Source organism: Clytia hemisphaerica, unplaced genomic scaffold, assembly GCF_902728285.1.
Source record: "Clytia hemisphaerica strain Z4C2 unplaced genomic scaffold, Clytia hemisphaerica genome assembly, whole genome shotgun sequence".
NCBI classification, from domain to species: Eukaryota; Metazoa; Cnidaria; class Hydrozoa; order Leptothecata; family Clytiidae; genus Clytia; species Clytia hemisphaerica.
Window position 1 is genome coordinate 212,576 of NW_027103307.1, and position 25,624 is coordinate 238,199.

General features: G+C 34.9%; 1 protein-coding gene and 1 long non-coding RNA gene across 2 annotated transcripts; one reads left to right on the forward strand and one right to left on the reverse strand.

Annotated features, from left to right (window-relative positions):
• Window positions 1-15,286: 15,286 nt before the first annotated feature.
• Window positions 15,287-17,848, reverse strand: LOC136812217 (uncharacterized). Its single transcript, XR_010847330.1, has 2 exons — window positions 17,586-17,848; window positions 15,287-15,748 (listed from the first exon to the last, which is right to left on the reverse strand). It is a non-coding gene; the product is annotated as an uncharacterized lncRNA (long non-coding RNA).
• A 1,650-nt stretch (window positions 17,849-19,498) lies between these two features.
• On the forward strand, window positions 19,499-21,231 carry LOC136812247 (keratin, type I cytoskeletal 9-like). The gene is made up of 3 exons (XM_067068728.1): window positions 19,499-19,546; window positions 20,568-21,006; window positions 21,215-21,231. The coding sequence occupies exons 1-3, from the start codon at window positions 19,499-19,501 to the stop codon at window positions 21,229-21,231; spliced, it is 504 nt and encodes a 167-aa protein (XP_066924829.1).
• Window positions 21,232-25,624: the final 4,393 nt, after the last annotated feature.

The following is a 25,624-nucleotide window of genomic DNA, read 5'->3' on the forward strand; positions in this document are numbered from 1 at the left end:
AAATCGAACACATAGAGTTGAATTTGCGTTCAAAAGGAATGATCTTAGCCCTACAGTAATTTTTGTTAAGAGTGACATCTCATCTGAGACAAAATTCTTTCAAATGCTAACAAATGTGTCAAGGGAGTGATTTACAGTCTACTCTAAAGAGTGACATCCGTGCCTTGTCTTACACGTTTTTATAAGAACAATTTCATAAGAATACGAGGTTGAAATTTGGCCAAAACCTAAGAACAAATTAAGAAGAATCTGAACCTCAGATTTCAGAAATTACTGAGAAGTACATGTTTCCATTTTAATTAATATTGACATTTAAGGCTGAAAAACTCATATAAATTTAAGAGCAGCCCAGCCAGAATCATATGACTTACTGGTTTTTTTATAAAAAGCGTTTATATCTGAAGATACTGCTCTTCATATGTTATTTTACTAATGTACACGTTTAGCAACATAACTGTTCGAATACGTTGAGTAGAGTAATATTCTTAACCTATGAAGATCGCTTAATAACTACTAGTGGTATAAAAAGGGAATTTCCCAGAAAAGGGAATTTCCTTAGATTCAATTAACTCTCCAGGGATAAGAAAAAGACAAACTGACATTTCAAAATGAGTATCAGATCAAAATAACTCCGGAATAGTCTTTTTGATGATGATAAAACAATAGAGAGACCGTAAGATAAGAATGCTACCGTTAAGCGGAACTAAAATACTGAAAAACGCGCGCAAAATTATAAGATGTTTGCCCAACTTCCTTATGCGTGAAGCTATGAATGCCATCCTCAGAAGGTTTAGGCTTCCTCCGGTGGCAACAATGATGTTGATTTGTAAAAGGTCGCATATAGTTTTGAGTAAATAAAACTTTCTTTCTTCTAATTTCCGAGTAAGGTTTTCCTTTTCTTCAGACTTAACGAATTTGTACAACATGCGAAGAAGGATGCTAAAAAGGCGGTAAACGAGTCTGTGGATAGACACGTCTGCTGTCATTAAATATATTTATACCACATGGTTAACATAGGAAATTCTTTTTCAAAAATATTGTTTTGGAGATCTGCTTTATTTTTAGATTTTGTAACAGCTTGTGAAGAAAGTCACTCTAAATACCCCTTTAATTATAACTAATCTGAAATGCGTAATAGGATAAATAAAACATACCAACAGGGACAAAACATCGTTTTAACGTTCATATAATGTCATTTGCATAGCATAAACGTTAGAAGGATGTCTACATCTTGAAGCTTTAAAACTAACAAATCTATTCCTTGCTAATTGCACAACAAGAGACTATTTAGTGTTACAAAATGTTGTTTGTCCTTACGGATTTGGCATTCTATTGTCCTTGATACTCCTTAAAAAGTTAAAAGGTTGAAAATCTGCATGCTTGGTAATGCTTTAGTTTTATTTGGGTACCTTGTTTGGGAAACAGCCAAGAGAGGGGCAGTCAAGATTAAAGTCAAGATTTTCTGGATTTTCTACTGCGAGTTGTCACAATTAAAAACAAACTAAATCTATTTATTATTCGATGTATTCCTTGATATTTACATTTTTATTTTTTCAGTTTAGGTAGAAGAACAAAATGAAGTTCAAAAAGATTTTCATTGTATTACTGGTGACGTTCATCGGAGGAGGCTCTGTTACTTGTCAACCTCGAGATAAGAACCCGTCAGTGGATTTGGACTTCACCGCGTTTAATAGAAAACATAACATCAACATTAATAATTTTGAAAAGGACGGAATCTTAAACCTTAAAGGTAATGAAGAGTATTTGAAAGTACAAATAGCAATTACCATAGAGTTGGCATCGAAATTTACCAAGAGGGTGAGCAGAAGTGAAGAATATTTAATGGAAAGTGAATATGAAAAACGAAGAGAAAAAATGATGAGATGGTTTATGGACAGGTTAAAATATTCAAAGCAGAAAGGTTACTTTTCATGGTGATGAAAATTTGGGAATCGTTTTTCGGTACACTCCACAAAAATAACAGATCATTTAACAGTTGAATTATTCATTTCATATGGAAACACGAGAACAGGAGCCAAAAGTAAAGGACGAAAGGAAATTTTGACTTTTTGGAAGACTACAGAAATCTAGTATCAATATATTGTATCACTTTTAAGAGAAACGCCAAAAAGACAAATTATTAAAAACTATTTCGATTAAAAAAGATTTAGTGCTTCTACCTACTATTCCGGGTGGAGGGGGCAACTACCCTGGCAAGTAAAGATAGTAAGGGTATAGATATGTGCTGCCCTAAAGAGTGCCTTTTTTGAAACTGAAATTTCCACTGAGAGTCGGAAAAATAGCAATAATTTCATCTTTGGCTCCTTTATGGTTTGATATTTGGTTAAATTATTCCCAAAAGGTTCGTAAAATCCCTGGTAAAATTAATCAGGGATATGTTATAGCGGAGCTGGATAACGTACATTTAAAAAAGCCTTGTTCTATCTCTGTCCCTGACATTAAAACTTGATATGAAATTTAACTTTTTTAATTACAAACTCGTGAAATTTGGATTTCCTCTTAGCCAATGATTCTGCTGCTGCATTTATCGTTCACGATTAAAAACGTTTAATTATCAAGAAGGTCTGTAAAACATTGGTGAATGACAATTTAAAAAAATGAAAAACATTGTTTTCTTTAGTAAAGTTATAAGAAATTTCTTCTGTAAGATTATAAATAGTACTTTTTCATTTGAAATACCGCGCTACACCGCGGGGTGCATCACTTTCTAACTGATATTTTCAAATAGCAAATCAGTATGTTATGGAAAAAATTTCAAGTCAATTGAAACAATATTTGTCAAAATATGTACATCCGAAATTTTTAAAGAGAAATCATGAAAGCTTCTCAAATTCATAACACACGCTGATAAAAGTAGATTTCATTTACAAGGAGCTTTTGGGGTATCTTCTACAAATATTATTTTGATGAAAATCGGGAACATCATAGTAAAATATACGTCCAAACGTACTGCATGAATACTTTTTCTGCTTCATTCTTCTTATAAAAACAGAACACTCAAGGGGACAGAGATGGATTTCTATTATCAACAGTTTACAATAGAAAAGACAAAGAAGCAATCCGCTAAGGAATTCTCGTCCTTCATCCAGCTCCGCTATAACATATCCCTGAATTAATTGACTCCTACTAAAGGTCCGAAAGTCAGGCGGCGCATACCCGTCACCTTGAATCCCTAGTAACGCAACCGGGCCCAGGGTTATGATTTTCTTTACAATTCACGTTTTAGGATGTTTTCACGTCTTTTTTTCTAATCAATTAATTTTGATCATCAGAATAGATTCCAATAGATACTTTGAAGATCTTTGTTTCATTTCGCAACAACTTTAATTCCTTCGTTTGATGATTAGATATAAATATATAATGTACTCTATTGTGGGGAATTCGAATAATTGTCCATTGCAGGCCATAATTACCTTTCTTCTTTTAAGCTGTCTTTGTCTGAGCAATTTCGACATGCATCCTGTGATTTACGATTTGAAGTTAATATTGGCAAAGTTTCAAAAACAAAAATAAACTATTATAAAGTTTGTTTTCTCACAATGTAATTTTTCGAGTTTCAAAAGCTCATTGTTCCTTTCCGCTTTAAGCACATTATGGACTTTTAGCATCTAGGGTGGCCTAGATATCTAGACCGTAAACTATTTCACCGTCTAGTTTTTTTAAGATCTTATCTCTGGTTTACAGTCTGGTCCAACTCATCTGCAGAGATATTTTTCCCTGCATATGCAAGTGCATCTGATTGGCCGATTCACGCCGAGTTATTGAACAAAATTTTCGTTGGGTTTTGGATATTTTTCTATGCGCGTATAATTTATGGAAAATACTGACATTGCAAAAAAACAAAAACAAATGAGAATGAAAACACAGGTTCATTTCTAAACAAAAAGGCCGAAGGAAAGGAGCCTTTAGAAATGTGGCTGATGTTTTGATGTAGTTCAAACCCTATCAACCCCAACCTTTTTTATTTTTGTAGCCCCAAGGGGAGGTAGAATCTACCACCCTCGATTATTTTTGATCTAGAAGAGCTATGTCCATGAAAATTGGCACAGTAGATGTTCCCCATCATTACATAAACTTCCAGGAAGAAAAAAATTATTTCCTGTCGGAAAAAAGCAAAAATGTATGGTTTACAAAAATGTCTCTCACAGTCGAACCAATAAAGATATTAATTTCTTTTATGCTCGCTGCTACAGAAGAGATATTTTATTATCGGGTATCTAAAAATATTCGACAGTGTGTTTTGCCTGAGGTGGACGATGAACTTTAATATTATTAGAAGTATCAATTCTTGATACAAGGCGTTTATTTTCGTAACAGAGATGCAAATAAATGAGACAATTAACGATTTCAAACACCAATCGGTTGTTTTACAGAATAGATGTTGAAATAGTATTGAGTCAAGTCGACGAGGTTAATTTAAGTCTGAGAGTTTTAGATCAAAACCAAGCACGAAAAGTCATCTCCTTTAAACGCTTTGGTAAACGATCAATTTAACTGTCACAGACTCATTTGGAACCTCTATCCACGGAAATAATCTGCAAAATCCTCCAAAAAGGAATATACGTTCTTTTTTTCCAAATTTTAAGACACCATTGAATTCTCATCCTTACAGCAGAATATGGAGAATCCCAACAAAATAAAATTCCTTAGATTTAAACAATAGGATTAAAATCTCTCAACCAATATTGAGAATTCATTCGTATTATTCAAATCTATCAAAAATTCAATTTATCCTAAAAAGCTGAAAATTATTGACGGGTCCCTGAGACAGAGGTGTAAAAAAGTTAAATACAAGATGTGACAATAGTAAAGTTTTCTCCAATTTCTTATATTTTTAAATTCTAAATATTTCTATATACATAAATACAAATTATATTAAAATACTTTACTATAATTCCAATTAGAAAATACCTAGCTATGGTTTACGTTTTTGAATAAAATTTAAATGTTGGAAGATACATATTTGAGAAACGAAGCATGTGTACATAAGGCACCTCGCCTGCAAGGTGACGCTATAAACAATGTTAGTTATTTCTTAATGTCTTCAATATATCGTTTAAAGGTTCTTCAGTATTTGTTTCTTTAGGGTTGTCTTTTTGGTAGCTCACAACAGATTCGTCATCGCCATGTACCTCAGAAGAGATAATCACCGAACGGGTGGAAATCATCATCTTTACCACTCAACCTCTTTATCAGCTCCTTTTGCAAACGTTCACGTTCGATTTCTTCTTTACTTTCAGTCAAATATTCTTCACTTCTCAAAACACGTCTTGTGAATCGTCTTGAAATTCGGTTCGCCTCACTCAAAACACGTGTCAAATCACCGCCATCTTGAAGTGTAGCCGGTCTGCATTTTACACATGCAATACACAACAGAATGACCAACATGATAACTTTAATGGAATTCATTTTTGTTCTTTGATTTGAATATCTTGAGTTCAACTTCACTTCTTATCGCATCAAATGCCTGATGTCGACTGATGTCTGGAAAGGTCCTTTTTTCCTGTTTTATACAAAAGTCGGAAGCTTGCGACTGCTTTCCTCTATTTACCGGTAACCGAATATTTCAATCTCTTTATTGATGCAATTAACATTCTGTTTCTGCCGACAAATGATATTTGTAACTTGCAATTAAAACAATTAACTGCGAATTTTCTTCGGTTCGCTCAGACGTGCGTAAGCAATTCGAAAGCTGAAGTAATTATACTTCAATTTTTATAAGAACAAAATAATATAAGAACACAAACTAAACAAGCCTGTTCAATCCCAAATTTGAGAAAGTTATCAGGAGATCTTTTGAAATTACTCGACACTAAATGCGTATTACAGTATTTCTTAAGAGATTACTGAATAATATCATGATTTTCTAAAAGCAATAACATCTCAGTCATTGGAGACGACAACAGGAGAAATTAAGAACATCCGAAAGATCAGAGGCTTTTTACGTACTTGATCGTTTTGCACTGAAAGTAAACGTCATTAATGGAACTACTCAATTTTCGAATAATTTGATTGTTAAGCTGTGATTGAGTGACGATGATTTAACAGATAAATCGAGAATAGAAAAGGCGTTGCCACCATCATCTTGATTCATTGTGTGTGTGTGGGTGTTGATTCATTGTGTGTGTGGGTGTTAATTCATTGTGTGTGTGGGTGTTACACAAATTCTAAACCGGAATAAAGCGATGATTGCAACTAACAAAACAAAATTGAGAATCAATGTATTTCCATAGGTTTAGGCCATAGAATTCCAAACTCTCCTATTCTTATACTTCTATGGCGAATATTTTCCAAATCAAAACTACTTGATGACATTTCTTTGTTGTCCCTAAAAGAAACCTGTTGCTTTTTCAGGCCACTTTTTGTTGTGTGCTGGGATAAAATCCATCGAATCGTTGAATATGTCGGGAATACGTCTCAATCAGAAATCGATCGAAAACATTTTAAAAACAGCCTCTCATCAAGCATAAAGTCAGGATAAAAGTGATTAAAAGTTTTATTAAATTATTCTAAAGATATCTTGTTTTTGTTTATCTAAGATTTTGCTTCAGATAAGAGCGACCATACAAAAATCACCCACATATATTTGTACAATTTCACAAATGTAATTTTTGCTTGCCCTAACTGATGAGTCAACGAGTCATCTGTCTTTAAAATAATTGATTTGTTTTGATCGAGACTTTTGTAGTGAAAACGCGTCAATATCACAAAGTTGTGATTTTCAGAGATCACCACACACCCTATAAATTTTCAGTCACGACAAAAATTGCCTTTTTCTGGATGCTCGTTCCCGGTGAAACCCTTAACACATGGAAAACTATTTGATGAATAATTAAATGAGAATCCCCCACCTGTAAGTCGGTAATTTGTACTGAGAGAGAAAAATGAAAAATATGAAATTTCATGGGAATTAAAAGGTAGGAGATATAAATATTTCCGTGGTAAACGTTTTCTTTTATAACAGCAAACCATATCAAACTGTAAGGATTCGGTGGCCAAAATATTAATAACAAGCTAAGAACATTTTCAGGCATAAAACTCAGAAAGTTGATACATCCAGAGCCTTTAGAAGTTCTTATAAGAAAACGTGTTTTTTTTCCAGGGACAAATTTTATGGTCCCATGAGTATTAAGGTGAAATTCTAGCCATTAAAAACGAAGGGTTTAAATGAAGAGTTCAGTTTCTTTCATTTCCATATTGATTCGAGCACTTCCAATACAATGACACACCCCCTTCTCACAGAGCCACTGGGAAACCTTCCCACTGGAAAAATTGTCAAAATTATCGTCCCCGGTGGAAAATTATTCTCCAATTTTGTCCCCACTGAAAATAATCAAATAAACAAATCCTCACTGCAAAATATGATGCTTTTCTTCCCATCCCCATTGAATTTTCTGAATTGAAAACAAAAGAATTGAAATCCCCAGCTATAAAAAATACGGGAATATCAATCCCCATCGAGTTTCAGTCTGTTATTTTCATCCCCACTGGCTGGAAAAACCCTACCGGGTCTTTGAAAAGGGAGTGTAATGATAGAAAAATGATGGAGACTTGTATTTTGTAGACACGCTTTTTTTATTGGTGACTTGAATGGTGACCTATACTTAATTCGGTCTCATTTACGTTCTAATTGGTTCAGTAGGGCTTAATTAGTGTTTGATATTGCTTCCGTAAGGCCAAACTTTTTGAAAATTTGTACATATAATCTTATTCGAATCTTTATGCTAGCTATGGCTTTTCTTTTACATTAGCTTTAAAAAGCAGGTATTGAAAGAGAATTAATCATTGGCATAAAAATGCACGAAAATAAAATTTTAACTAGAGTATACATTCCCAGTGTTTTAAATCCTAAATAGTCTATAAATTGATTTCAATTTAATTAGAATCAAGATGTTTTCTCTTTTTACATGAAAAACCAAGTTGTTGGGTTCTATCGCTTAGTTTGAATTTGTGATTCTTTGTTTGCAATATGTTGCACACTTTTTAAAGTTGTTCTTAAAAGATAGGTGTCCCTACATCTTAAAGGTATTATGATAAAGGAGTGGGATTATGACCAGAAAACCATCTTACAATGTAGTTCAAAACCTGCAGATCTTCTCCCTGAACTATTTTTCAAAAGCATTACAATTTCAAATCCCTACATGTATGTTATCCTTCGTTAAAATTCGTTTACTTTATTCAGTTTAACCACCTTGTTGGTTTTGGAGATGATTAATTTTGACACAATTGAACTAAAAGTTGATTCCGATATACTTTCATATTTCGTTTTTTCTTCCATAATTTTGAGTTTTCAAGTTCTTCATCCAAATCTATCACAAATTAAAACGGTTTCGTTATTTTTATCTGCAGATTAACTTTACCAAAACTTTCCAATTTTCCACCATTCCGGACGTAGAAGTGTTTTTTTTTTCGGACGCTCTACTAATGAGTATGTACATTTGTTTCATTTTACAATTTGTTGTTGTTGTTTTCCTCTATCTTGTTTCCTTTCAGCAAGTTCCTTGTTTTCATTGAAAGAAAAAGAATAAGAAAGGAAAGGAAACTCTTAATGCCTGAGCTTTGCATTGTTTAAATTACTACCGTTGACGTACTTTCTAAAAGACTCTCTGTAGAAAATTGTTGTGTCAAACACGTGCAACTTTTTTCAAAATAATTCTGTCTTCAAAATATATGCCACACCCACGTGTTTAACAACTTAGTATGATATTTTCTTGGCGAGCCTATATAATTTAGCAATTCAATGTAACGTTCTATGATTCGGGGGAGGGTATTAGGTTAGACAGGAGACCCGTCCTGTATTTTCATAATCTGATGTATACAGGACGGGTATGACCTGTGACGCAGATTTTTGCCTCAAAAAATTTACAGTGAGAAATTCGAATTTAGCACTGTCCTCACATACTAAAATAAAAACCAGATTTCAGAACTTTATCTAAGACCAGTAAAAGAATAACAAAATTTGATTGGCTATGTTTTCTACCGTTATTAGGATCTGGGAAATTCAAACTCTCAGCCCATACCATGCTATATATTTCGCCATCAGTATGTAGAATAATAAATCATAGCATGGATCTCCAGGCTTCGTATTAGGTTTGAAAGGTTCGAAAATTGAATCTTAGAGACACTGAATTTCGAAAAGTTTGTCCATTTTGATACATTTTTGCCATCCTAAGAGAGACTTTTTCCAAAAAGTTCCAGCGATAATTTTGGTCCAAATTTCAAGCATTGATGAGCCTTTGAGAGAGTTGATTTTTGATTTTCTTAATTTTGGAACCCTTACAGAGGCTCAATTGCTTTTTAATGATTTTTGTACACCTTTGAGGGACTTTCGAGGGTGTGAAGAAGGGACCTTTATGGCTCACACGTTACTGGCAGCCATTTTGTGGGTGAAGAACCCCACCCCTTGGGTCTGTGATTTCTAAAAACAGCTTCTTGCTGTTGTAGGCTCGACGACCGACAGGTGACGGATAAAAAATTGGAGAAATGTTTTCACTGATTCTCGACATTTCGGTACCTCTGTACTGGAATACAGAGCATCTACCGGTTCCACAATAATAGTAAATGAATAAATTGGATCACTTAGGATTTTATGCAAGCGAGTCTTTATTGAGCAACAAAATCACGTTCCCATCAAAAGATGCTACTAGTAAAGGGCTTTCACATGGTATAAAAAGAGGGATTAATAGGTAATCGCGAAATTAACCTCTTTTGTTAAAGATAAAGATATGTACTTTGATAATTTGTACTTTTATAAATAATTTGATGCACTTTGAATGAGACCATTTTATACAGCAAAGAATCAGGGGGTTTCATCAAATTACTTTGAGACAAAAGTTAAAAATTTCATTTCTTCTTCATTCTTCATCTTCATCTTCATAAAACCTTTGAATTAAATTCTTTTGATCAAAAATTATAATGCTTTGAACTATCTTTTCAACGACAAATCAATTATTAGAATTTAAGTATTGGTTAAATAATGGCAGGCAAAATTAGAATTTGTACACGGCAATGAAAGCAAATATACTTCAGCATCATTAACAGTAATATGATGTTCAATCTCTCTAATTTGACCTTCAAGTGACCAAAAACCTATTCGAATTAGAGAAAGATTCGAATTAGAGAGTTGACTGTAGTTTATCTTTTTCAATCAAATGAATGATTGAATAATTGGATCCTTTCCATCTTTTGTGTCCAAATACGTCCTGTTGATGGGGAAAGTAGTTATGGATGATGACATAATGTGAACAGCTTGTGTTTATATTGCACGTTCTTCTTCAATACCATCGATAACATGAACAAAACAAAGACTATTTATAATTTATTGGCTTTCAAGGTAAATCTCGGAACGTTACCTGCGATACCGGATAACCAGATTTGTACTATTTCAAAAATGACGGATTCGCACGGTATAGTTTTTCGAAATCTTGAGATGGATTTAACTTTCAATCTGGCGTCATCGTGAAAATCACCTGGGTCAATATGCTTCAATTCCTATCCAAGAATTTCAGCTCTTGCCCCTTCAGGGCCTTGATTAACTCAATGGTGTGAGGAACTCAAGTGACTTAACAACGAAATTCTTTAAGTCAGTGTTTTTTACACTTTTGGCAAAAACGTGAAAACTAATTTATATCTTACCCTACGGATAAAGCAGGCTTTTTACTATCAGGTGGTGTAAAATTATTCTTTACAAAAAGATACTTTTGAAATGAGACCTTTTCTACCAAACTAATAAAAAAGAGTACCATGATAAGGGGTTATGCAAAAAGTGAAATATGGAATCCCTGCATGCTCCATTTCCAACAAAATGTTAACTTTTCAATTCTAGGGATGCTTGAGATTGAACAAATGCTTGCTTGAACATGATTTCTCAAATATTACCCAATAAAATTTTGAATGAAGTTAATGATTTATCCAACGAAAAAGTGGAATAACTCCTCCAGAATTGCTCTAAATGGAATAATTCTTCCTTTTATGGATTGCGAACGCTTAAAGGCTTCTGCCAGCCAAATTTTAGCCCAAAAGCTTAAAAACTCAATGAGCTATTGCCGATGGAATATTTCTTCCATTTCCCAATGGAATAAATTTATGATTAACTGCTCCAAACTTTGAAAGATCGTTACTTTTAGTACAATAACGCTATATAGTTCATTTAAAAAGGAATGGAATCTTTAATCTTTTCTCTCTCCAATAGAACCACTAAATTTGATAATGAACGAAAACTTGCTCTCTAAAATTTGGTTTTAAAAAAGTGCCCAAATTTTCACGTTTTTACCAAAAGTGTAAAAAACACTGACCTAACCCTTTTCTGGGGGGGGGTTTCAAGGGGTCCCGAATTCCGTCACTCCGTCCAATTATTTGTCAAATTCCGTCATACCGTACAAAAGGAAACTTTTTTTCCGTCACCGAAGATTCCTTTAAAATTCAAGATTTTTGTCAAAAATTCCGCGAATTCAGAATATTTTTTGCTAATTCCGAAATTCCGCAAGTGTTTTTGCCAAATTCCGTTTTTCCGCACTAAAATTGTCTAATTTTCCGTCTCCGTCAGAGAACCCAATTTCCGTAATTCCGTCTAAATTTTCGTCAAATTCCGCCACTCCGTCCGAAAAAAGGACCGATTCCGCTCCTCCGCAAACCATGAAACCCCCCCCCCTTTTCTAGAAAGAGCATATATCCAAAAAATGATATCCCTCATATAGATATGTTAAAAAGATTTTTCTAACAAGCAATGATTTATTCGGTGTCATGTGTAATCCGTTAATAAAACATTTCTTTGTTAATTAGATTTTCAATAAAATTAAGCATCTTGGGTCATGATTAAGGAATTTCACAAAGCAGGAATTTAAGGTATTTTCAGACAAGCTGCAATTAGAAAACATATTTCTGTTGTCTGAAGTTCAAAACACCTGAAATCTTTGTACTACTTGCCGCACATGGATAATTATCTATAATCTCTAATTGTTATCGGCTGAAAATGATGACAGGAGTTTGGTAGATCAACAAAAATTTCTTAAATTTTTGTGGCTTAGAGAATAAATTTATGGAAAAGTAACTGAAGTAAGACCTGGAGCTTAAGAGATATCAAGATATCGAGAAAGAGTGATCACTGCTCCTAACCAAAAAAACTTCTTCTAAAACATACATTTTTGCCATTGAATTATGCTCTGTGCGATAGATTGGCCTTAAAGACCCTTAAAGGCTTTACGGACATTGATCAGACGAAAAGTTTCCGTTATCGATCAAAATATTTCTAACTCAGATTTCCATGTGTACTTACGTGGGGTAACTACATATCTAGCCTGGATTTGATTAGACTTGGTGTTAAAAATAGTCAGCAAAGACGAACGTGACTACTGAGTAAAACCGCTTTGCCAAAAAAATCTGAATTGCTAATGGTAAGAAAGAAAATAAGGAAGAGCCTAATTTTTCTAGAAGTATAATTTGCTTTGGCCTTCGATCTTGGCTTTCTTTCAGTGATGAAACGTTTTCCATGACGGCCAGTTCTTGGCTTGTTGCACTTATCTTCCCCTTTAAATAGACAAATGGAAATTGTTTGTTGTGGTTCATCTAACGTGTCTCCTGCCATTTACTTACACAGTATTTTCAAATAAACGAAAGTAGAACATTTACTTTTCTACCCCTTCCACGCCGTATGAAAAAAATCACTTTCTATCATCAAAAAGAAAATCCTTAATTTGTTTCGTGTTTCATGCTGAAGAGTGATTAAATCAATCGATTTTATTTCCTTAGTTTATTTGTTGTGATAAAATAGGGTGTTAGTCACTGCAGAGAAAGAAGCTGCGATGAGCGAAAATTAAAACCACAAATCTACGAACCAAATTAATTTGAGAATAATTGAAATTACCAAATTAACGAAAAGCGATAGTTAATGACGCGCAGCTTCGAATTTATCCTCGTTAACCCTTTAAGTGCCAATGTCGTATATATCAGACATTACTTATAACACCCCTGTGTCACAGACTCGGTGGGACCCCCTCCCCACTGGAAAAATTCGCCAACAATTCGTCCCCGGTGAGAGAAATACCCTAAAATTTCATCCCCAATGGAAAACTACACTGAACTCTCATCCCTACTAGGAGGAACACCAAAACTTTGGAAATCCCGACAGGATTTTTGCGCTGTAAACAATAAAATAATTCCCCACTCATCAAAAGCAAGGAACTTTCCATCCCCATTGACATTTAGCGCCTTCATTTTATCCCCACTGGCTAAAAAATTCTCACCGGGTCACTGAGACAGGGGTGTCTTATAACCTTATAATAAAACTGTCAATTAAATAATGTAAACACTAATTAAATATTCAGCGCGCGTGAGAGAAAAGGAAAATAACCGACTAGAAGCTACTTCCAACGCCTTTTTTTCTTCACCTAAAATCATAAGGAGAGACATACTGATTTCTGTATGTCTGACCCCTGCGGGATTGCATTTATTTTTCTTTCTGTTTATTGCGTTTTTAGAAATGCTCATTTATTTATATGTTCCCATGTTCAATGTTCCCAGCTGGCAAACAACGTTGTTTTAACGTTCAAATAACGTTATTTGGACGTTATGAATGTCAAATGGACGTTGTTTTAACGTTTTGTGCCAGCTGGGTTACTATGAAATATCATTTAGTCAAAAAAGTTGGATGGATTCTCAAAAACCTAAAAAAAGTTGTAAAATTAAACAAAATTTTTTGAGGGAGTAGCTTCTAGTCGTTGAAATTCAGAAAAGAGACGCAACTTCACCCCTTCGATTCTTTTTATTTGGAGCTTGAATTTTTTGTATATGGGTCTGTTTTCTACGACTAGTTTACTAGTCTAAGCCCTCCTGTAATGCCCACACTGAGTTAGAAATCGTCATTTTTGGTCTAACACGTAGGAATCGGATTGGGCTTCATGGCCAAGCAAAAAAATATCAAAAGTGAGTAAAGGAGATTTTAAGCTAAAAAGTCAAAAAAATGCAAAAATTTGACAAAAATCCACCAAGATTTTGATCGTTTTTTGATCATTTTTGGTCCCAGAACCTCCAAATTTGGCCCTGATTAACTTGAATCTGTCCTCCAGCGAATTAGTTTGAAGTTTGAAGTTTTACCACCTTTACATCACTCAGTCAGGTCACTTTAATTTCCCTTACCTACCCCCCCCCTTAGCAACCGCCAAAGGCGCCAAAAAAAAGAAGAGACTCTAAGCTATCCAACGGACTATAAACGAGCTTCTAACTCCTTTTAGATCCGAAGATATAAGCCTTTGTAGTTTGAACTAGCGATTTTCTTTAAAAAACTTAGAAAAAAATGACCGTGACACTTAAAGGGTTAAAATTGACAAGTCTTTTAAATATGAAAAGTTGTTAGACGAAACCACTACAACCATTTTCTAAATAAAAATTTAGGTTTGGTATTTTCACAAAACTATTCTTTTAAAACTGGTCTGTTTTCAGTTAGTTTGATCCCGGGCATCCCGGCATTATAATTTTCACTCGATTTCAATCTTTACCTTAATGGCAATTGTGAATGAATGAAATCAAATTCCTCTGCTTCATGCCAACCTTGCGTTGTAGATGAAATAACTCGCTGTTGCAATGAATAAATCGGCCATATCAAGTGAGAAAATACACAATTCTTTTTATATGTAAGAACATGGGCAGTCTGTCAATTGTAAGAAATAGCTAAATTCGCTTAAAGTTATCTGAATTCATCAGAAACTTTCGTAATTGCAGTATTTTTTTTACTACAAACTTTGATGAGCAGATTTGATCAACTCGAGGGCCGATACAAGTACCATTCCGATAAAACTCTGCTTACCCAAGTGAAACAATTTCAAGAACGCCAATAAGAACATGTTAGAACCGAAATTGACAGAGAATGAGCATGTCCAGGCTTAGCCGAAGTTAAGACATTCTAACCGAAAAGTGTGTACTAGATTTTTTCATTTCTATTACCGCTGAGAAATCAAATCGCAGGCAACTAAAGAGTAATTGAGACAAGGATGCTTTGGCTGGCTCCTCTATTTTTACTAAATTATTTCCTGAGATCCCGTGAACATCGAGGTAAGCAAACGCGATGTGATGAGCGGCCGTTTGAGGTCGGTTTTCAAAAGAGGACACGATTTAAAAATGGTTCAAGCAAGGATTGATTCTAAGGAAAAGTTGAGACAATAAATGTTAAATCAACAATTTTAAAATTGAATTTAATTATTTTCGAAAATTATTTCATGAGATTTCTTTTTCGTACTTTCTTTACTTTAAGTGGAAAAAAGTTTGGTACACATTAAGGTTTTGAACATATCACATGAAAAATGTATTATATCCAATGATAGCCCGTAAAATACATTCAATATACTAGTATCGCACCCCCCTACGAGACAACATTGCCCTAAGCTACCGTTAGATTATTCTTTGGATTAACCATATACTCAGCACATGGCATTTTACAATCCTCTTTAGCTTGTAATTGATATTCCTTCATAGCGAAATTTTGAACAGCGTCTCGATAAATCTTTGCTCCATTCAAACAATGTTCTAAAGATTCTGAAGGTTGTGTTAACCATTTTAACATGCCTTTACCGACCAACCAACTTCCTTTTAATGTTTTCCAAATATCAAGCCAAGAAACAGTCGAGAGCATTGATGGTTGTTTATTCATTTCTTCTTCTCGTTTATGGCAGAGAAAGACCATGTTTTGGTAGAAAGAATTATCACAGATTTTACGTTGGACATTGTGAGTGAAGCCCTGAAAAAAAGAAATAAAATACAGTTGATATCTGATAATTCGAACTCCCAGAGGGGGACTCATATGGTCCGAACCACGGCATGTGCCGCCCTTAAGGGTAGGTTTTTCAAGACCCTCAAAATACACTAAGGGTGTACTTTTGATAGAGTGCTCTTTTAGCTGGATATACTGTAAGAGGGTGTGTTTGGGGACTGCTAAATTGCAAGTCTTACAGTAAAAATCACCATTTTTTTGGTGGCACATCACTGGCACATGCTATCGTTTAGAAATCGAGTGCCCCCCCACCCCCGGGTTCGAGGTCAACAGAAATCTTATAACAGAAATCTTATTTGCTGGAATAACAGAGAAATTCGAATTATAAAGATTATTTTAACGGCTCTGACCATAGTGAATTTTTCATACTGTCGTGTTTAAAATGTGTGTTCTGACTGATGTAACCAACAAAACTACGGCATGTTATACATTTTTGTTAGACAAACTATTCCTGAATCTGAAAATTCAAAAACTGCATTGAAAACATTTGATGAAGAAGAAATTGAAGACTTTTGCGAAGACAAGTATTTCAACTTTGAGGAGCTTATTTTCGGCGAAGAAAAAAAATTTTGAAAAACTTTTTGCACGAGATGGTGTATCTTTAATCAAACTAACAATACATTTTCGGAAAATTTTTGTAAAAGCTTCTTTGTCTCAAAATCTTGAAAAGAGTGGCTTTTGACCAATTTTTCATCCCAATTTTTTGCACGAGTCATAACTTTTGAAACATAAATTTAGAAAATTTTTCTGGAAAGTTTTAGAGAATTCAATCTTCTGCAGACAATTTAAAAACTTATAAAACATTTTATTAACGTCTTTTTAAGGTTAATAACGTCATTTTTGTAATTTAACTGCTAATTACTCTTGATAGAATAAATACAGAAACAACTTATAAAGACAATTTTTTGTTAAAAGTGTCAAGGAACTCAAAACAAAAAGAACCAATATTTTGAATATGGTAAGAGCCCTTAAGACAGTTTCTCACTGACGGGAACTGAGATTAAGATCGAATTATAGAAAGATTCGAATAATAGAGAGTCGACAAGAGGAAAGGTTTTTAAAATTCGATTTATATTGTCGTTTAACCCATTAACTATCATCACTCCGTGGCTTCTCTCCATGGTCCAGAGCCCGGGGGGGAGTTGCGAGCTGACGGGGGGGGGGGGGGTGCCGCCCGACTTTCGATCTTTGGACCCTTACCAGGACTAAAAAGGAGAAAACAAAGGAAAATTTTGGAAATTTTACGACTAATTTGACCAATATTGACCAAATTTCGATCTTTCAGGGGGTAAAAAGTTGAAATTTTCCTATTTTTCCGACCCTTACTGGGACTGAAATTTGATTTTCTGATTTTTCCGACCCTTAGCGGGACTTAAGGGCGGCACATACCGCACCCTCCATTTGCTTAAGTACCCCCCGGGTCCAGAGTAACCGATACAGGGCCGAAGGGATCGACCACTCTCATATGATGCCAGTGGTACTTAAAGGGATGCGGACATTCTCGATTGCTCAAAGTTCTTTTCTAATTTCGATTTTAGGTGTCCTTGATCCTATGAAATCCTAGATTTTATTATTCGTGCCTATCAAAGCATAAACTGGTGTTTGTCAATTCATTGCGCTTTTAATTTTTCTGATAGTGCAAGAAAGGCCTCTTTCACTGACTGAAGTCGGATCAATCAAACAATTCGTCAAAATTTGTACTCCCGCGACGCCAGATTAGAGGAAAAGTTATTCTTTATTTTGTTTAAATATGCTATGCAAGCAAATGGTAGACGATATGTTAAATAATGAATCATATACTCACGCAAACATAACACACATCATGTCTTTCACAAGCGGGTTTGAAGAATTCCTTGTAGGGAAATTCGATCCCCCATGGAATACTGCAACCATTTGTTAAACGTGTATCTTCAAAACAAGGAGATAAGTCAGGATGGCATTCACCTTCTGTGAATATCAAAGATAGCCAAAAACATAAAGATAATGACGTCATCAACCTGGTCATTTTTCCCCCTATTAAATCGTTAAGTTTACTTTGTTAGATATCAAAAAATTTGGAAATTTACTTAAAAAATTTTAATCATGAGGATATGGTGGTTAATAGTCTCAACTTTATACTAAAATTAAATTCATGTAATTTGTTCAGCTGATTTATGCAATAAAAAAGTTCATTTACAAAATTGTTTGATTTCCAATATTTACTTGTCAAACTTTTTTTGATAAGATTTTCAATTCACAAAATCTTTTCATTACTCATTATTTTCATAGAATTTAACAAATTTGTTCAAATTTTGGTCACGCAACAATTTTAAAACAGAAATTTCAAAACAAAAAGTATCCCAAATTAGTGATACATGCGAAATATTTACTAACGGTTAAATAATTTCATAATCTTTAAAAGCTCTTTGGGATCGAATCAGAGAAGAAAGACTTACTCACAAGATTTCACAATTCCCACTAAGTACGTGTTCCTGGTGTCGAAGTTGAATAAATAAGTCCGTTATAAATTATTCTGAAAGTCAGGCAATAATTGAGTCTATGCAAAGTGAGCTTTAAAGCTCTAAAATGACAGAAGAGCGACTGAAACGATTTGAAACAGTTCGCAAAATATAGCACGGTGAATGATCTTCGATACTTCAAAATTGAAAAAAAAAGATCTCAAATGCTTTAATCTACGTCTGGAACGTAGAGTTTAACTCTGAGTTTTAGGATCTTTAGAATCTTTGAATTCCAAAATTTTAAAACGGAAATGACGAGGGATGAGAATATATCTTGGAAGCCACTGAACTCCCCCTAAATAATATGACATTTTCATCCATTCAGCCATTTTCTCCCGAGCTTTAAAGCTTGAAAAACATTAAAACATTTAAGATTCTGATTGTATGATTTGTTCTCAGGGAGTTTGGATAATGGGAAAATAACGTCATCATGAACATGGTGATATAAAATTACGGGATACTTAGACGGGCTTATATGAAGCACTATCAAATTGTCAAAGAGGTATGAAAAATCGTCAAAGTTTCGTATTGTTTAGGCTAGATGAAACTAGTGGCGTTTTCTTTACTTATGTTTGCTATTACAAAATATCAAAAACTTATGTAACTAATCAAAATGTAATTTCATCTTATGTTTCTTTGTGCAGGTGTGAAAACAGTCATTCCTCCAACACACCCCATACAAACCTCTAAATTGACCAAATATAGCCATATAGAATGTTGTAACCGCAAGTGAAATAAACCACAACCGAAATTCTAACACTCTGGGAAATTTTCTGCATCATTTGCTTCCGACAGAAATTCTTATATCTGGCAAAAGTTTAACACTTCTTAATATTCAACATTAAATTTATATTCCAGACCCCAATACTTGTCGTGAAAAACGCAGCTCAGCTTTCTCTCAAATTTTAGCCGTAGAGAACTTTACGAACTTATCGCGCACGTCTCAATCACGCCGATATCCAAAGAATTAAACATGGAGAGCACATATCCCCATGCAAAGCTCAAGTAGATTATATGAATTCTAATTCCAGTTATTTAAAACTCTTCTGAGACTTATGAGAATCACTAAAACGAGTTTCCTTCAAAAGAATTCTTTTCTCTGACTGTGTAAAAGTAATTACATGGTCAATAATTAGTTTTCAATTCTCGCGTAATCCAGTAGCTACTTAGCACCCGTAGCATGAATGTGCCCAAGGTTGTACGCTGTTGCAGTACAAAAATGGTACTTGATCTCTCTCTGCTTGATGCTCAGAAATTAAGGCTAATGGTAAGTTGATCAAGGGTAAATGGAGAAATTCAAAAGAACAGAGAGCTAACAAAAGAAGAGCTTTTGAGTCTCCGTTTACTGCGGTAAACAACTTTCTTTTTAGACGCCAGTGTGCATAGGGTTATGGGGAGCAGCATAACGGATGCGACACACGGCAGAAGGTTATCGATAGATTAAAAAAAAATGCAGTCTTCAAAACAAAGGAACTACTAGATGCGATCCGTCATCGTGATTGTGGCGTGTTTTAGACGCGTTCTAGGTGGGAAATAAGTGGATTCACTTCTCCTTGCATGGGGAAGGTTACAGATTCTACTCTAGCCCGTCGGGCTTTCAACTCAATGGCTCTGACCGTAAATTTGTTAAGAAATTTGAAGATAAAACTTTTGTTTTGAGTTCCTTGACACTTTTAACAAAAACATGCCATACAAGTTTTTTGGTAATTTATTCCGTCAAGAATAATTCAGAATTTAATTACAAATGATGTTATGAACATTAATGAAATGTTACTACCCTCTTTTATAAAAAATGCTAAGTTTCAATGGGTAATTAACCTTTTTCTTTCGATTTTTTTTTAAATTTCCGCAAAGAATTGAAATACTTCGAATTTTTGGGAAAACTTTTCTAAATTGATTTACCAAAAATAATGACTGTTTTTCTCGAAAAAATAAAAAAATCTTCGTTTTCTTCTTCATTGCAGTTTTTAAATTTCAGATTCAGGAATAGTTGGCAAAACAGAAAATGTATAACATGCCAAAGTTTTGTTGGTTACATCATGTTAATTTTCTACGTTGCAAATATGTAAAATTACTAGTATGATTGTAAACTCTTTAAATGACCAAAGTAGGTCACAATACAACACACTCAATAAAGCATTGAAAAAAGCCGTGAAAAAGCCAAAATTGACGCAATAAAAAGAAAGACAACAATTGTAGAAACCAATTAGAGAATAAAACTCATGATCTCTTTAAGCATATCAAGGAGCTTGAAGCAAAACCAAAGATGCCTGGAAAGGCCTTGAAAGATAAGCACTGGATTTGATGGTTCTGTTGAATTCGTTGTTGGATTTGGTGGTTCTTGTGAATCTGCTGTTGGATTTGGTAGTTCTTTTGAATCTGCTGGTGGATTTGGTAGTTCTTTTGAATTTGCTGGTGGATTAAATGGTTCTTGTGAATCTGCTGGTGGATTAAATGGTTCTGGTGAATCTGCTTGTGGATTTGATGGTTCATGTGAATCTGCTGGTGGATTTGATGGTTCTGGTGAATCTGCTGGTGGATTTGGTGGTTCTGGTGAATCTGCTGGTGGATTTGGTGGTTCTGGTGAATCTGCTGATGGATTTGATTGTTGTTGTGAATTTGCTGGTGGATTTGATGGTTATGGTGAATCTGCTGGTGGATTTGGTGGTTCTGGTGAATCTGCTGGTGGATTTGATGGTTCTTGTGAATCTGCTGGTGGATTTGATGGTTCTGGTGAATCTGCTGGTGGATTTGGTGGTTCTGGTGAATCTGCTGGTGGATTCGGTGGTTCTGGTGAATCTGCTGGTGGATTTGATGGTTCTGGTGAATCTGCTGGTGGATTAAATGGTTCTTGTGAATTTGCTGGTGGATTTGATGGTTCTGGTGAATCCGCTGGTGGATTTGATGATTCTTGTGAATCTGATTCACATCTTAGGGTCAAGTTGGGTCTAATCTTGGGTCAGCTTTTTGGGTCACATCTTAAGGCAAACGGGTCACATCTTTGGGTATGTTTCACATCTTAGGACAGGGGTCACATCTTGGGGATGTACAACATCTCATTAAAGCATTCCCAAGAGAAGAAGAAATGATAGATAATATTGATCATTCAAATAATGAAAATTTTAACATTGAGAGAGACGATAATGTAAAAGTAATTAATTGCATGAAAACACAGAAAGCCCTTGGACACGACGGTATATTCCCTGAAGCTCTTAAAGCCTCTATGGTATACATTTTACGCAAGATTTCTTATTCAGGCTTATAAACCAATGAAGTCCCCTCTGAATGGTCGAAAATGATGGTCACGCCCATTTACAAAATAGGTGACATGAGTAACCCTGAAAATTACCAATATCACTACTATTACCAGGAAAGGTGTTTAATCGGATTCTCCTTGAGAAGATACGATAGAAAAACTAAAAACTTTTCTATCAACACTCAATTTGGATTTCACCTTGACAAAGGTACATCAAAATTAACGAAGACAAATGTAAAAGTGCTTTCTTTAGAGAACGAGAAAGAAATTTTTATTAATGGTAAATTGGTCGAGAATGTGGACCAATTTACAATGTTGGGATCTGTCATTCCCGGAACTACTAAAGACAATGACAGACGACTTGCTCTCGTATACACAGCATTTGGCAATCGCAACAAGAACGTATGGTCAAAGAGAGACCCCTCCATGAGACTAAAAACAGGACTGTACCATGCCTTCATATTTCCGATAGCCACATAGAAGCCTATTCCACATGGACACTTACAAAAAAAGATGCAAATAAGCTGAGAGTATTCGAAAATAACAGTGTCCGAAAGTTACTGGGAGTCAGATTCACTGTTAGACAGAGTATTAATGAAATCTCTCCCCAAGAAAGAGCCGGCAAAAAGCGCAACCACTTAAAATTTGTAAAGAAATAAAAGACTGGTTCGAATATGTATGTCGAATGGACGAAACTTGCATCATCAAAACGACGATTTCAACACCCCTGTCTCTATGCCCCGGTGGATGTCAAGCACCCAGTGGGGTAGGATGTGAAAAAACTGAAATTCACTGGGGTGCAAGATATTTTTTTAAATCTGAGTGGGGTGAAAAATCTTTTCTTAATTTTAACTGGGGTAAGAGAAATTTATGGGTGATTCTTTGACGTAGAGTATCTAATAGTGCTATCTTTCGAAAGCAGTTGATGAAGCGATTTTTTGGACGTGTTCTTCGCACTTGTTAAGGTTAGAAATCTTGATGTGTTCTGAAATTTCATATTATGAAAGAATTGATTTGTTCTTGAATAAGGAGACAGTGGTATTACTTGTTGACGTGTTCTTGTTTCCCTAACCCTAGAAAACTGGAGAAGCTTTCAGCACACATCTTTCTAGGCAATAATTAAGGATTTTGTTCTAGATACCAGAACACATCCTAACATAAAATGATGATAGATTTAAGTATACAAATGATGAGGTTTAGGGCTCCTAGAAATAAGAACACATTGTTTGAAATAAAAGTTCAGGAGAAGTTGTCTCCTAGATAGATAAGAACACATACTTCTAAAAATATGCTGCACCACCTGCTTCTGCTTCTGTTGCTATTATTCATTAATGTTCTAATATTATTAAAAGGTACCAAATTGAAAACTATAGCCTGGACTTGCATGAAGCCCTTCTTAAACCAGGGAATATATTTTTGATTGCTTTTTTGGAAAACTGTGTAGGTTGACAAAATAATGTTGTATATATACAAAGTAAAAGTGGGGCATCTACGGAAGTACCTCTGAAAATTAAGGAGACGTATTGAACCTACTTTTAAAAAGATATAGTGATTGGAGGAGGCGCAACCATGGTTTGCGCCGACGGAAGGAAATTTTTGACTTTGGACTATCGTATTTGGCTAATATCACTCCCTTTTTTCGCAAATTTTGGAACTTTTAACATTTTATTCAAGATTATATAGCTAACCTTAATGTCATCATTTTTGCTACTGACGAACTTTCATGATCGAACTTTTAATTTAATCGACTGCGACGGACCCATTTTTTGTGAAGCTTGACTAGAAAATCAACCAGTAATTTTGCATATTTTGTACTAGTCTTATTCAAAAATTAGGACTTATCATGGGGGGGATTTTCAGGGGTCTTAAATACCGTCATACCGACAAAATTTTGGGTCAAATACCGTAATACCGTCGGTGAAGGAAGCCTAATACCGATACCGATATTATATTTATGTTTTTTTTCGAAAATAATGAATTTTCAGTTATCAAATCTATCGTGTAGTAATAAATCAGAAACTGTACAAACAAGTCTTGTACTTTATGAGGCCCCCCAGTCAACCCTCAATTCAGGTATTCACGCACAAATTTTTGCCAATTCACATATTCACGCGCGAAAAAAACCATTTTCACGTTCACGCACCAATTTTGCTTTTACATCTTTGGTTAAACGATTGTGACCTTATTGGGTTAAATTTAACCTTTTTATGGTTTCTTTTAAACAGATTGACCTATTTTTATACCAAACATTTTCGCCAATATCTAAAGTTTTTTGCTAGTTTTGTGACCTTATTCTCGATATCGTCGACTTTTCAAGGCCTCTTTTACAGCTATTTGAGTTTTCATAAAGCATTATTTTAGGTCTGCCGCGCCAAAGTTACTTGCTTGTTACGTGAGGCAAATGCAAAATGAAGCCTTTCCCCCAATAATTTCTTCCTCGCAGAGAAGCCGTAGATTCAACACAGGCTTCATAGAGGTGGTGCTATGGTGCAACTAGAGGACGCGAATTCTAAAGTTGAACCCCCCCTATCGGAGCAAAGAAAATAAATGGAAAATAAGAACGCGAGCGAAGCGAGCCAGAGCCAGAGCGAGCGCGAAAATTTTTCGCTCTCCTTTGTTTTTGAAAAACGGCCTTAATACACTATTGTTAGCCAAGTATACCTTGTTTGGTCACACAATTTTTGATTTTATTTAACACTGACCATTTGTTGGCAAAAATATGGTACGGCGAACGACGTACCTCCCGTACCCGGTGCAGCGTTCCAAGAGTTTTGCCCAAGAAAAAAATTAAAATTTAGAATGCCTAGATTGTGCATCATGATGTGAATTATTTTTTAATCGTTCGATGCTGCACAAGATGCTTTTAGAACTACCAACTTTTACTGTTACTGTACTGCAGTATCATTGTATTGTGTTGTAGTAGCAATATAAGTGAATACGGAGAGACGCCCATATCATTTAGTGCTGACGGAGAACATTTTATCTAGACTCATTCGTTGGATGCAGTATTTGCATCACAAAAGTTGTCATTAAAAAATTCGCCCGCAGAAAAATGACGAAAATATTTGTTTAGATATCGTAAAGTTTTGCTTATTTTGAATAACCTCACCATGACAATAAGTCAATAGGAAATCTAAGATTGTGCGAGCAAAGCGAGCAAGAAAATTTTACTGGTTAAAATAGCGGAATAGACTTATCTTTTTTGAAAATTTTTCTGCATGAAACTCATGAAGAATCTAAAAGGTAAATAGTTTTATACCGAAATACCGTTTTTTATTGATAAAAATATCGAAATACCGACAAAAAAACAGGCAATTTACCGATACCGGTAGAAAATGAAATACCGTAATCCCGTCGTTTTTTTCTCGTAATACCGATTTACCGGGGGTAAAAAGGCCCAATACCGTCATACCGTAAAAGTGAAACCCCCCCCCTATCATACACATGAAATATATTTCGATATTTCGATCATAACTTGCTATCTACTGAAGACAGTAGCTTCAACAACAATATGGTCAGTTATAGAGTTTTGATACTTTAATTGTGAGCGAAGCGAGCAAAAAGTTTTTAAGGTTTTTTGAGTATTTCACTTTCAAGTCATGGATTCCATGAAAGAAGGGGAGATTCTAGTGGGGTGAACCTTTTGACGTGAAAATTTTATTGGGGTACGTCAAAATCAGAATATTTTGAGTGTGGTGAATATTTGGATTTTTCCTTCTTTCAATGGGGTCATTTTCAGCTACGAGATTCCAGTGAGGTGAGTGATATATCCAGTGGGGTGAAAAATGGGCCATTTTTGGGAATATTTTTCACTGGGGTGACGAGTGGGGTGGATTCCACTGGGTCACAGGGACAGCGGTGTATTTCATGAAAAAAAGAAAATAGACAGACCACCGAAATGTTGGAGAGATTAAATGAAAGAAGACTGAATGAATCTAGACACACTTTCAAGAAGTGCTGTAGATTAGAGGAAACATGTTAACAACATATGGGTCAAGACTCAACATCGAGAATGCATCAAAGCAAAGGAAATAATAAGTGCATAGATCCCCCTGGTAAGAGAATTCATAACATTTTCTGTTTTTTATT